General features: G+C 42.6%; 1 protein-coding gene across 1 annotated transcript in view; it reads left to right on the plus strand.

Moving 5' to 3' along the window:
* dner (delta/notch-like EGF repeat containing) overlaps nt 1-14,054 on the plus strand; it is a 49,337-nt gene extending 35,283 nt beyond the window's left edge. Inside the window, exons 7-13 of the mRNA XM_069147850.1 lie at nt 641-754; nt 5,456-5,689; nt 10,655-10,777; nt 10,954-11,067; nt 11,323-11,454; nt 11,622-11,868; nt 12,580-14,054. Coding sequence (XP_069003951.1) covers nt 641-754; nt 5,456-5,689; nt 10,655-10,777; nt 10,954-11,067; nt 11,323-11,454; nt 11,622-11,868; nt 12,580-12,691 — 1,076 coding nt within the window. The 3' untranslated portion in view covers nt 12,692-14,054. The remainder of the gene's footprint in view (nt 1-640; nt 755-5,455; nt 5,690-10,654; nt 10,778-10,953; nt 11,068-11,322; nt 11,455-11,621; nt 11,869-12,579) is intronic.
* Nucleotides 14,055-14,142: the final 88 nt, after the last annotated feature.

The raw sequence follows: 14,142 nt of genomic DNA on the forward strand, positions 1-14,142 counted from the left end.
CAGGAGCAGAGAGCGTATTGAACCTTTGATCTTGTCAGATTTATTTTAAGACAGGGACTTGAAGCAAGGGCCTCTGGAAGGAAGACAAATGTCAGAGCTGACCACTGATTGCCAGTCTCTATTTAATAGGGAACTGTGCTAACAAGCCCTGTGTGAGCTGAGATAAAATAAAAAGGTGGAAACAGACAGCAAGCAGCACGGTCAAATGTAACTTAACTAGGTGGCTCAAATCAGTGCACTTCATGGGTATTGATGACGTATTTATGTAGTTCTGCATTTTTTTTTTTTTTTTATTGAGATCTAGATCAGCGACTACTTTTACTTGCTGCTTTTTGATATATGAAATATTATAAACAACAGACAGTTACATGCAAGTAATAACCCATAGTTTCTACCGTGATCTTTTATAATCAGTTGCATTTGAAAAACTATTAAAAAAAACCAAACTATTCCTGCTCTTAAATCTCATCTCCATTATTTAGTAGCTTGCTGTGTAACCACTGTATGTGGCACCACAATGTAGTGTACACTTGAGAGCCGACCATATGGGTGTTAGCTAACATAAAAATTGGATGATGCCGGTGTTTGTTTGTAGCCTAAACAGATCAAGCGGTCTGATTATAAGCTTTGTGTTTGCCAGGTTATGAAGGGGAGCGCTGCCAGATGCTGGTTGACCACTGCCTCTCCCAGCCATGCAAGAATGGAGCCACTTGTTTCAGCAGCCTGGCCGGGCCCAGGTGCTACTGTCCCGAAGGTATAGCATCCAATTATCGCATGCTGAAACCAATCGTGTGTTTGTTGGTGTGTTTGCTGTAAAGGAATGAAGCGGACAGAAATACTGTTAATGGCGATGACTGCCTAGAAACCCTCCAACAGCTCATCATGTCTGTGGGCCTTTGTGAAAGACAGAGAGGAACTTATAGAAATGAGCGGGGGCATCCTGCAATAGCGTTTTTCAGCTCTGACTCCAGTTATTCTAGACACTGAGTATCTGCTGCATGTCTACCAGTATCTATGCCACTGCGATGCTTAATTTAAATCTTCCTCCTCTATTCTAATTAGTCTTCATAGCCTGAGCGACCTGCATCGGCCTCTGGGGAAATTTGTGACCGCAAAACTGCTGCCGAAACAGCATTCCTCAACAAGAGCACCCTGGTTTGCAATTAACCTACACGATGTACACTGACTGTCTGTGCACATCCAGAATATAGGGAATACATTAGGTAACAATAAACATGGGCACATAAATGAAGAAACAGCAGATGGATGAAAACTCTGGTGGGAAAGTCGTTGCATTGTTCAGTTCGTTCTCAGTCTGGTGGAGGTTTCACTCTCACTGCAACACTGGGTCCTATTATTAATCGACAGCTGCCAAAAGAACAAAGTCTCCAATGAGGGAAGGAATTAACTTCTTAAATAAAGATTAAACATTGTTGAGAAGACAAGACTTGGTCAAAGGAACTGCTTTTAAAAATCTGACCTGACTATTTGTTAATTCTGTGTTTGAGGAAACTTTGACTGATGAACAAACACACCTGTCTGTGTGTCTGTTTACAGGAAGAAAATGTTCATCTGTGCAGCATCATAAGCCATTTCACCATTTTCTGGGTTTGTTGGGAATAAATACTGCGACACTTGGCAGTGAAACAGACCAGAAAACATAAGAGCTCTAACCATATAAACTCAAAAGGGCAAATCAATAGAAAAAGATGTTTCATAATAGGACGTGCTGTTTAACAAGTAATCAATCAATAGCTCGGTAATCATAAAGAATCCTGAACAACTCTCACACTTCTTCAGGAAAACACACACTGCATGAACAAATATTGTCTTTTTTAGGATTAGTGGCTGTTCCACAATGAATATTACAAATAAAGCTTTCAGTTTATAGTTAATTGTAACGTGAGTCTTCAGGGAGTAAATGCAAGTCTTTTAAGTATCCTTCTACCCAGCAAACATGCAACATCCGGGCTCAGATCATGTCTGTATAACGTCATTCAGTCCAGACTGGTGGACGTCCAAGAAGGGTTCAGTATCTGAACCGCTGAACAGGACCCTGTTTGAACGTCCACCAGACGTCCAATTATCATTCTGGCTCCTCAGTGGACGCCAAAGACGTTAAAATTACATCTTTAGGACGTGTCTGTGCTCAGTGGGTAAGTGGCAAAAACAAACATGTATATGAAACACACAGGTGAAACAAGATGTGCATCCACACTGATGAACATATCAAAGGTAGATGATTTGAAATGTCTTTGAATACACAGCCTCGGGCCAAACAATGAAAAGTAGGACGGACTGTTTCATCCAGAATGGTGTTTTTAAGTGGGATGCTGTAAAGGAAATTCTTTATAGTAATGTAAAGTTTCCAAGGGTAAGGAAACATTTAATCTTTTATCAAACAAGGCCCTGTGATGGACTGGTGACCTGTCCAGGGTGTAACCCTGCCTTCGCCCAAAGTGAGCTGGTATAGCCCCCCCCCCCGTGACCCTCTTCAGGATGAAGCGGGTATAGATAATGGATGGATGGATGGATCAAACAAGGCTTACATTAACACTCCAAAGGCTCTCTGATGGCAGGGTTAAGCAGTGAACATATACTGTATGTTGTTGCTTACCTCGTCCACAGCAGTACAAGCTGTAGTTTAGCCATTGTGCAGCTGCCTGCTTCTTCAAACTGACAGCGTGCCGACCCCCAACTACTGCAGGTAATACACTGACTGTGAATAAGTACGTCACACAACCGACAACCGAACCATCCCTTTAAAGCTGCCAAGACCTCTTCTCACATGCATATGGGAACATCAGATCCACCTGTTTGCAGGTTCTAATACTTGTTACTTAAAAACTGTTTTTGGGTGTAATCAAACATTGTAGAAATAGTGTAGATGTTTATGGAGGCTTCTACTCTTTACCTGTCTTTTAGATTTTACTCTCACAATCTTGGTTCAAGGTAAAGTGAAGAAAAAGTCTATCCCATATGAATATCATAAATAATGTGAATTTCATGGATATGTGCAAGAACATTTGCACTCTGACTCCTCAGCAGAGACACATATGAGCTTCTTTCCACGTACACACACTGACAGAGGACTGCAGAGTATGAGTGTTGGTGCTGTGGCTGCCTCCAGTCAAAAGTAGAAGGGCGGAGGAGTGAGTGGGCTCGCTAAATTTACACTACTAACTCCTTGGCAGGTTTGAATGCAAGCAGCAGGAATGAACAGACTCCTCTCTGTCAGCCGGGACTCATGTCACAGTGTGTGTGTGTGTGTGTGTGTGTGTGTGTGTGTGTGTGTGTGTGTGTGTATGTGTGTGTCTTTAGATAGATGTATAGACAAATAAGCTGAAAATAGAAAAAGGCAGAGAGAAATTTAGTTTTTAGACAAAGCACATAAGCTAAATACAGAGGAATACAGGGGATTAAACCATGACAGAACAAATACAAATCCTAAAATGTAATTTATATGTGTGTGTGTGTGTGTGTGTGTGTGTGTGTGTGTGGGAGGAGGGGGGGGGGGGGCTTGCATCTGTGCGTCTGCAAGCATATAAGAGAAAGGGATTAGAGAAGAGGACGCTTGGAAGGAGGCAGAGGACCAAAAAAGGGAAAGGTTGAAGCACAACAAGGCAGTGGACACAAAGAGAAAGAAGAGCGTTGGTGAGACTTTCCCCTGACTGCTGCAGATTACTCCTGTCTCTCTGCTGAATGATAAATGTCCTCTTCACACGGTGAAATAAAGTCTTGCAGATCAATGGATGCTTGAGAGAGCGAGAGCTCTTCATTAGTTCAATGGAGTGTGCACTTTGGTGTAGTCAGCACATGGATTTACTACTTTGTTACCGTAAATCAGAGGACCCACACATACTATGCAACAGCAAGGTGTGTGCGTGTACCCAGTGCAGCCTTTCTCCCCTCTGCAGCATAGTAATGATTCACATGGGAGGTGAAGACAGAGGAGGAGATGGGTTGGAGAGAAGAGGTTATTTTTAGACGTGGATGATAGGTGAAATAGGCGGAGGCTCTAATGAGAGGAGGAGGAGAAGAAACTAGTGGCTTCATCTCATAGAAGGAAATGAGAGCTCGGGCCTGCACTGAACAGACCCCCACACACAGACATGGAGGGGCATTGTTGCACAGAAAGCACAACAGAAACACACCAGCCTTCCCTCCTCCCAAAATACTGCATAATAGTTACACCTCCGTGTCATCTCTCTTAAACTGCTTTTAGCTCTGTCTTTGTCTGAAACAACCAAGAGGAACGGATAAAAGCAAAGGTGGTGATTTCGGTTGATGACTGAATTAAACCGCTTGATTTCTCTCTTTTTTGATCATTAGTGTCTCTCGCAAAGCTGCTGCGTGGAAAACTAAATGTATTAAGTCTTTAAAGTAACGTTTTACATTTTACTTCACTATTTCAAAACTTGACACCACCCTCGTGTCAACCCTGTATCACGCTTGTAATACACCCGTCAGTCCACCAGAGGACACCGTGTCAGTGTCACGTTCTGCCTTGCCTTGGCGTGAAAAGACAGGTGCCTTAGGTTTAACCGACAAAACAAACACACTGACAAGTGTATGACACACTTAGTGTGTGTTGAATATGACGTCTGTTAGCTTAGCTTAGCATTAAAACTGGAAGCAGAAGAAAACAGCTAGCCTCACTTTATCGGAGGTTCAAAGATATTCCTACCAGCACTGCTTAACATTACAATCAAAACATCAGGTTCTATCTTCCTGTCCGCTGACTGCTTTATTCCTTTAGTGACTCCTTCAGTCCGTTCCACTGCTTCCACCCACCAGAGGTCTCCAGTGTCTCTCCATGTGCCCAGTCTCCTCCCTGACACACCCACCTGACCTGCTACCAGTTTTCCAGCTACTTGCCTGTTAACCCAGCAGTATATTTTTCATTACTGTTTGTCAGTTTGTCGACCCTGATTCTCATTTCTGCGATCCCCGATGCTTGTTTCTTCCTGTTTCCTGCTCGTCTAACAACCTGCCTCCAGTGTCGTGCATTTGGGTCTTCTGTAAACTCATGCTTTTAAGTCTGGAGGTCTTTGTGTACTCTTCTGACTGCTTAACCCATACATATTCTCTGTGAGCTCATTTGCATGAAGAGGTGGTTTCATTGGGAAGAAGAGTGGGTGTACTGTAATTTCATGCCAAAATGGATCTCTTACTGCACCACCTGATTTGCATAAACACAACCCCTGCTGCGCCACTCGGCTCGCGTTGCTGAAGGTATCTGAAGCCTCAACATGAACAAAGACTTTCGTCTGACTTTTGTATGTAAAACTGTCAATCTGCCTGCACTTGAACCTCAGCTCCGAGTCTTTTTTAATGACTTCAAGTAGATAAAGAAACTTGTGGTTTTGAAAAAAGCCTGGCAGCATTTTACTCTTTCCGAAGTTTCTGTGTCCTGCTATTTACCTCTGTCGTCTCTGCGTCACCCCTCTCACAGGTTACCAGGGTGCCACGTGTGAGCAGAAGGTGGACCCGTGTGCCTCCAGCCCCTGTCACAATAACGGGACATGCTACGCTCAGGGCCCCGGCCCCCTGGGGTTTGGCTGTAGCTGCACAGCAGGCTTCACAGGCCCCACATGTGCCCAGCTGGTGGACTTCTGTGCCCTGAACCCCTGTGCCCACGGAGTCTGCCGCAGCGTGGGCAACAGCTACAGGTGTCTGTGCGTGCCAGGTGAGCTGCTGCAGCGTCCGGCGTCTCAGTGTCTGGTGCTTTTAGTAAAAGTTTAGAGTGCTGCTGACTGCTGGTGTCATGGTGCTGTGGGCATCTAGAGCCAAATTTAGCCAATGTCAGTTAGAGGTGGCACAGCTCATCTCGTTGTTTATGAAAAACCTTGAAAACAGATTATGCATGACTTTGCAAATTTGAATTCATCTATGACTCATCAGACCTCAGCTGCTGTTTTTTTTTTTACTCAGTTCAGTACTTGCATGTGTGTGTGTGTGTGTGTGTGTGTGTGTGTGTGTGTGTGTGTGTGTGTTCGTTCCTTTTCAGTCTCATTTACAAAAGGGTCTCTAAGAGCAGATAGGTGAGAACTTTTACAGGCAAACAAATGACAAATCCCACCACCTACCCAACAGAGCAGTTTCTGTGTGGTATTGCTAGTCGACCTCAATCCCCATCCACCCAAAAGTATAGTTTGATTACTTAATTTGGATTATTTGAATCTTTACTGTCCGAAAAGTTTTTTTTTTTTTTTTAACACCAGAAGGCTGTTTTCACTTCACCAGGTTAAGATCTGTACGTCATAGAATAATTTTGTAACACCTCAACTTGCTCAGAGGCCAGTCATTTAGCCTCCAGTGCTCATATACAAAGAGTTCACTTTTCAGTGAAGTAGGAAACAGCTTTTATTTATGAGGAAAACTTTTGTTTGCATTTTCATATATTCTGTGTTGTTTTTTTAATAAGGGAAAGGACTAGATGTAATTTTTATGTTTTTTAATAACATAATTGAAAATGAAAAAAATCTGAATTAGATTATTCTTTCTATCAGGATTTTAGTTTTTATGTGATCCCAAACTCAAGTATTTGGTAAATAAGAGGCTGTCTAACTCTTTCCCAAAGGGTGCTAAAAAAAAACGGTCAAAGGAAACCTCTGGTGGAGGTGAAGTTTTCATCAGCAGAACTTTTGAGTATTACACAGCTATATGTTGTGCAATTTTACCAGAAATATAAAACTCTATTTGCGAACAAAGTTGGGACGCCATCTAACATGTAAATCAAAGCAGATTGTGACAACTAGCAAATCATGTAAACCCATATGAAATCCACACTGGCAGTGTCTTACTAAAACAAACAAGACCTTCCCTGAAAACGACATTGTTTGGATGGCAACATATGCTGCTACAAAACCTGTACATGTCGTTTTGCATCAATGGTGCCTTCCCAGATAGGCAAGCTACCCATGCCATCTGCACTAATGTACTGTACCCCCATACCATCAAGAATGCTGGCTTTTGAGCTGTGTGCTGATAAAAAGCTGGATGGTCCCTTTTCTTCTTTAACCCGGATGATGCAGCGTTCATAATTTCCAAAAAGAATGTAAAATTTTGATTTGTCAGATTAAAGGACAGTTTTCCACTTCGCCTCAATTCATCTTAAATGAGCTTGGTCCCAGAGAAGGCGACAGCGCTTATGTATTATGTTCATATGTGGTTTCTTCTTTGCTTGGTAGAGTTTTAACCTGCATTTATGGAAGTAGTGATTAACTGTGTTAACAGACAATGATTTTCAGAAGTGTTCCTGAGCCATTGCAGTGATTTCCACTGCAGAAGATCCGAGGGCCACAATCATCCAATATAAATTTTCAGCCTGTCGCTTGTGTCCAGAGAATTCTCAGGTTTCTCTGAATCTATTATAATTTGATGTACCGTTGATGATAAAATCCCCTAATTCTTTACAGTTTTTTGTTGAGAAACAATATTCTTAGATTGTTGCATTATTTGCCCACGCAGTCTTTCACAGAGTGGTCAACTTTGAGTGTTTTTTTTCAGTATATCCCCACTGCAAAAAATTTAAACATCAAAGTTTTCTTACTTTTGACTATGCCCTTTAACTTTCCAACAAAAATAACAATAACAGTCTCTTGTCTTAAGGCTCCCTTGAACTCTTGGGCCTGTAAGCCTGTGCTTAGGACTGTCATTCAGAAGTCCATTCATGTCTTTAAGATACCTTTTGAATCCTCGCTTTGTCTCCATCTACACTCCGAACCTGGCTTTAATCCCCGCATATCAAGCTCAGTGACAAGTAAAAAGACAGTGACTTGTAGCTCCAGCTCAGACTGAGGTATGATCGTGCTGCTGGTGCTGATGCCTCCGTGATCAAATGAGTGGAATGATGACTTATTGTTGTCCATTGTCTTGCAATTACCTTACTGGGATGGTGAGATAGATGACTTTCCCAGTGGCAATCAATATAATTTGACACCTAGCCCCGGCCGCTTTCGGTTAATACCAGCTATCAGTCAAATGTAAAAGACATTCACCATCTTGAGCTTTTATTCTCCCATTAATACTCCTTCATCATGAACACACACAGCTTCTCCTTTTCCTGTTTCTTTTGCAATATGTCTAAAGACGCTAATTGAACTTGTGTGTGCATGTTATTGATATATCTTGGCTTCTTGGAAATCTTTTCTATCTTTCTACAGTTCTTTCACTTCCTGATTTGAATTTTGAACACTTTAGAGATATAATTCGTTGTAACTTTTTTCAATTTTCTCACCTAGGAAAACTAAATATTAAATATTTGAACTGTAAGAGTTTTTGCTTGAGTTGATAATCCTACCGTATGTCATGTTCTTCATGTTTATTCAAGTGCTTTGACTGTCTTTTTTCCGGTGCTGAACTGTTGCCTTCCAATTATTCAGATATTGTACATTGTCTTCATCATTCTGTGATTTTTTTTTCTTCTATTTTTCATTTCTTTTCTTCTGCTTATCCTTTTGTCCTTCATCATCTTTATCTTCCCACCGTTTACCTCACCTCATTTCCCTCTCATCCACTGTTGTCTGGTTGCCATGGTGAAACAGTTAACTTGCAAGTGTTTGTGTGTGAGTGTGTCTCCCAATCCATTGTGTGAGTCTGTGAGTATGCTGTTTGAGAACATGCTGCCATCCAATCAAATTCCTCTGCTCAGCAGCCCTGTGTAATGGGTTTGGTGAAATTGGTGATTAGTAATTAGCGCAACAGACATTGCAGTGAAAACACACGCATGCATTTTGTGTGTATGTGTGTGTGTGTTTGTGAGCACATGAATACGGTATAGTTTATGTGACTGTCTCTGTAAGTGTGAGTTTGTGGGGTTGTGTAGCTGCCTGATGGTTGTTTGAAAGAAAACTGCCGGGGAGCTGATGTGTAGAAAGATCCGTCCTCCGGTTTCCTGTAATCCAGCTCACATGAGAGGCTGCCAGCCCACAGAAAGCAGACAGAGTCTTGGAAAGGCACTTGACATTTTCCTGCCATTTCACAGAGAGGACCCCAGAGGTAACTGGGCTCCTCATTAATTCCCGTTCTCTCCTTCCCCAAACACACATTAGCCGCAGCCTGAGGGGGCTTTGGTGAACCTTCAGTCAGAACTGGGACCTCAATTGAGAAATATAGTCAAAGTTAAAGAGGACTTAATGAAAACAGATTGTTTGTGACGGTGTAAGAACTCAAGAGACATGGCTTCCCTGCTGATTTTGGTTTTCAGTCATAGATGGTTGAACACTAACAAAATGCAGTAGTCCAGTTGGGGGTGTGTGCAGGTATGTTAGGCGTTACAGCGGTGCATATACAAACATTGCAGCTGTTTGTCAGCTCAGTTACTGCTGATTTCCATAGACGAAAAAAGGCAAATTTTGCCCTGTGAGGGTATTAAAACAAAGAGACCGGAATACAAAATCCACACTGTTGCTCACGTCAGTCTTTACCTCCTGAATCTGTATCAACAACTAAACATCGTAGCACCGAGTAAAACACAATCAGCTGTGCTACATTCTCTTACATATACCGCACATTACACTAGGTAGTTTATTTTTGGCTCGTAATTATTCTTTAGGAGAAACAGAAGAGGCGTTGATTGTCTGTTATTCATGCACTGACCGTGTTTTCAGCTGTTGCAGGCTCATTCTGCTTCAGTACACAGCTGCCATCCCATGGAAAACACAGTGCACTGCAGGTCAATTGACCCTATGGCCAATCACTCTGAAACTCAGTGGCAAAATACAGAGTTTATAATATATCTTCATACACTAATTGGCAGCAGGTGATTTGTTATGTTTTATGGGGCAATATATATGAATGCAATGGGATTTATCAGTACAGAGTCAGGCTGCTGATATTTCCGAGCCTTGCATGGTCGGGATCGCAGATTCTAACTCGCATAAACCTCAGTCAGATAAGAATCAATAAGTTGGGCAAACTAGTAAACATATCCAACAAAAGGACCCCTCTGCCCCTCCACTCTCTCGGCTGGAGGATGGAGAGGGGGGGGGGGGGGGGTGGCAGGTCTCCATCTCTCAAAATCGCCACTGCTTATTGGGCAAAATAATAAAAGTATATAAAAGTGTACATTATAAATCAATATACCAGCTCCTTGGTGATATAAAATGTTGGTGTACTACTAAAGCCTTCTTTAAGATCAAGATGTAGAGGGCATAATAAATCAGGTAAACACGTAAAGGTTGTTTCCGTGGTGACACCAAAAGTGATGGCGGGTACTGATTAAAATCTCTTAATCTTCAAAAGACACGACGAGAAAGACCAACCAATGAGGCAGGCGCTTTTTGTGATGCTACCCGCTCCGTGCCCTGCAGCAGTGTGTTATGGTTGCTCTGGGAAGCTGCCTGGTATGACACTGTGTGAATTGTGGATGAGAGAAGTGCTGCTGAAACACCTTTGAAGTGCTATTACAAGGAACCCCTGTTCAGTTCACAACCCCCAAGTTTTCTGCTCTTAGCCTCTGCAGCGGTCATAGATTCTGCCAATAACGTGCTACATTACAAAAGTATCCACATGCTTTCTTTCACAACGGGGGGCATACAGCAAAACCCTTCCTTAATAAATAAAGGTTGACACATCCTCCGAGGGGTGCAATATCTTAAAAGACTGTAGCATTAGTATAAACTTGTTTGTATTTGTGTATTTCTTCTAGGCTACCACGGTTTGTACTGTGAGGAGGAGTACAATGAGTGTCTGTCTGCCCCCTGCCAGAACTACGCCACCTGTAGGGATCTCATCAATGCGTACGAGTGTGTCTGCACGCCACAGTTTGAAGGTATGTACACGTGTCTGTGAATGAGCGTGGGATTATTATTAGATTTAGCTTTGGTTTCTAGTTTCACAGTTCGTGCATCAGGATGGATTGTAAATTCCCTCCCTCGGTGTGTGTGTGTGTGTGTGTGTGTGTGTGTGTGCGTGTGCGTGTGCGTGTGCGGGCGCGGGCGCGTGCAGGCAGACACTGTGAAATCTACAAGGATCCGTGTCTGAAGATTCGCTGCCAGAACGGAGGCCGCTGTGAGAGCGCAGGATTGAACGCTTCCTGTGCCTGCCCACCTGGATACCTGGGTGAGCAGCGATGTTATGATCAGCCTGACAACCACTGCATGTTACTGTGTTAATCGTGGGTAATGCAGATGAATGTTACTATATGTAAAATTATGCATTTAGTAAACTCAAAAACAACTGCAAGGAGCTGAAGTTTCTCCTGGGTCTGAAAAAAAAGCTGCATCAGGAGTCACATTGTCACCCATCAGCCTCCGTTCCTGCTCCTGACTTTGGTGCTCTAGTTGTTATTAAATGCAACCTTACCTGTCTGCTCAGGGGAAAACTGCGAGGCCGACATGAATGAGTGTGAGAGCAACCCTTGTCACCATGGAGGCACCTGCATCGACCAATCAAATGGCTTCACCTGCCACTGTCCACCTGGGTGGGTGGGGCCCAGCTGTGAGATCCGTAAGTCAGCCTGTCAGAAAACATGTCTTCAGCTATTAATCTAAAACGCGACATGTTCAAAACTGTACGTGTGTGTGTGTGTGTGTGTGTGTGTGTGTGTGTGTGTGTGTGTGTGTGTGTGTGTGTGTGTGTGTGTGTGTGTGTGTGTGTGTGTGTATGTGTGTCAGACCTGCAGTGGAAGCCGGCACACACTGAGGACACCCTGACCAACATGCCCCGCCACTCCCTGTATATCATCATCGGAGCTCTGTGTGTGGCCTTCGTCCTCATGCTCATCATCCTCATCGTGGGCATCTGCCGCATCAGCCGCATCGAGTACCAGGGCTCATCACGCCACGCCTACCAGGAGTTTTACAACTGTCGCAGCATTGACAGCGAGTTCAGCAACGCCATCGCCTCCATCCGCCATGCCAGGTCAGTGGCAGGTTTCATACATAGTACTTACTGATGTACTATAAACAGTCATTGACAGTTTAGTATTTACTGTCACTAAACAGGAAACATTGGTGCACTGGTTTGCATTCAACACAGCTACTCGGGAATCAGTTTTTCTTTTTTCTTTTTTTTAAAGGGTAAAGGTCACCTGTTTTGTTATGAACAGTGTTTCATTGTTAACAGAACACTTTCACTCAACTGTAGGTGTGCCTGATCCCTTTCTCTGGTTCTTGTGGACCATGTGATGTTTTTGAAAACTCCCAAACAAGGGCGCGAGGGAGCTTTAATAAACTGGTGCTATTACAGTTGGGAATAAACTTAAATCCGTTTGCAAGTCGTGAGGACTTCTACTCTGCCTGTGACAGCGGTATCTTCTGGACGCTGCTGAGTTGGGAGAAATGTAGGATCCAGCAGTTGTTAAACTGAAATTCAGAATATCTTTTACATCTTTTAACCGTTTGTATTTTATTATTGTCTGTCTTTTGTGAATCCCCCTGACTGCACAGACAGACAACACTAAATCACAGAGGTGCCCCTTAAATAAATGTTCTTGTTTCGCCTTTTTTTTTTTTTTTTTTTTTTTTACCACCATATCACTTACTGATACCACTGAGTTTCACAACTAGGTTGGGAAACAGGATTCTGTTTTGCACTCGTGACGATCTTTTGGTTTTTGTGCTTTCTCGTTAGATTTGGGAAGAAGTCCCGGCCTGCCATGTATGACGCCACTCCCATCGCCTACGAAGACTACAGTCCTGATGACAAACCTCTGGTCACCCTCATCAAGACAAAGGATTTGTAAAACACAACCAGCTCAAACCATCGCAAGCTGTACACATACAACTGCACATTTACACATGTGCATACGCGGCGCACACACACACACACACCATACATACATGCAAGTCAGTACGAATATAAAACTTATTTCTTAAGAAAAAAATAACAGCAAAACAAAATTGAATGTAAAGTGGAGAAAAAAATATTCTGTAGTTTAAAAAAAGAAGAAATCTGGAATTTGATACATCTATTTTCCTGTCAAAGTCCATACGGCTTTATTGTAGCATTAGAGCATACTTAGCATTACTTAAGTTATTGATGACGGGCAACACTAGCAGTAACCTCTGCTGTACAATAGAGTGATGACTTTAGTCTGCACCAGACTGTCTGTCTGTAGGCGGGGCCTGTAACACGGGAGCCCGCATTTCTAAGTGTAAACTCAGCAGACGGTGCTGAGAAAACAGTCCTTACAGGTGTTGTAGAAATAGGTGCACTTCTAACAGTGCTTACACCGTATCTTTTTCTATATTTAAAAAATAAACATCTGCAGTAGGTTGCCTTACTTCGTGCATGATTAGATTTGATGTTCTCTCTGCAATATTTTAAAATCCTTTGTACTTGTTTGTTGGTTGTTATTTTTGTTTTGTTTTCATTGCAGTTGTATTTCTCTCTGTCAAGATTGTGCCAAATATTTTCTTTAGGTATTTTGTGGTTAGTAGATCAAATACATACGTGTATAAAAATACTAGTCACAGAAGTTTTTTCTTTTTGAAAATACATACAGTATTGTCCTGTTCTTCACACACAAGTATCTCAGTGGTGTACGAGTCGTAAAGAAAGTGGGTTCGCTGGAGTACTGTGACCCTACCATCCTGCTGTATGTATTTCAGTGATATTTAGGATAGTCGGTAGGTATATTTCTCACTGCACAGAAAAATAGTTGGTTTTACTCCGTGTACCTGTGTACAAATTCACCTCTAGTATTGACAGCGTTGAATAGTTTCTGGATGAGAGTTTCTTTGCGAGAATGGACTCTTGCTGGTTTCAGGTTGGAGGAGGAGGAGGAGGAAGAGTAGGAGGTGGAGGAGGAAGAGGAGGAAGAGGAGGAGGAGGAGGAGGAAGAGGAGGAAGAGGAGGAGGAGGAGGAGGAGGAGCGACAGGGAGGATGTCTACTCCAGAATATACTGTATGTGCTTCTGTGTTCTGCCAATGGAAAACTTTACTGTCTGTGCAGCTGTGTTGTTTCTTTCAAGGTCAAGCAATGTTTTACCAATAGGCTCAGCTAATCTTACGATTTTGTTTCTCTCATTTTAAACACAGTAACCACATGATTACCTATTATCTATGTTGAATTATGTAAACAATAAAGACTCAAGTAAACATTATCGACTCACCTGGTGTCTCGTGTGAATTCTGGCTAAAACACAAGTGCATTTTCTTTTTCACAGGCACTGACAACAGAAAATTGCTATT

Source organism: Embiotoca jacksoni, unplaced genomic scaffold (assembly GCF_022577435.1).
Source record: "Embiotoca jacksoni isolate LCO1_2020_lvr unplaced genomic scaffold, fEmbJac1.0.p SCAF_14, whole genome shotgun sequence".
NCBI classification, from domain to species: Eukaryota; Metazoa; Chordata; class Actinopteri; family Embiotocidae; genus Embiotoca; species Embiotoca jacksoni.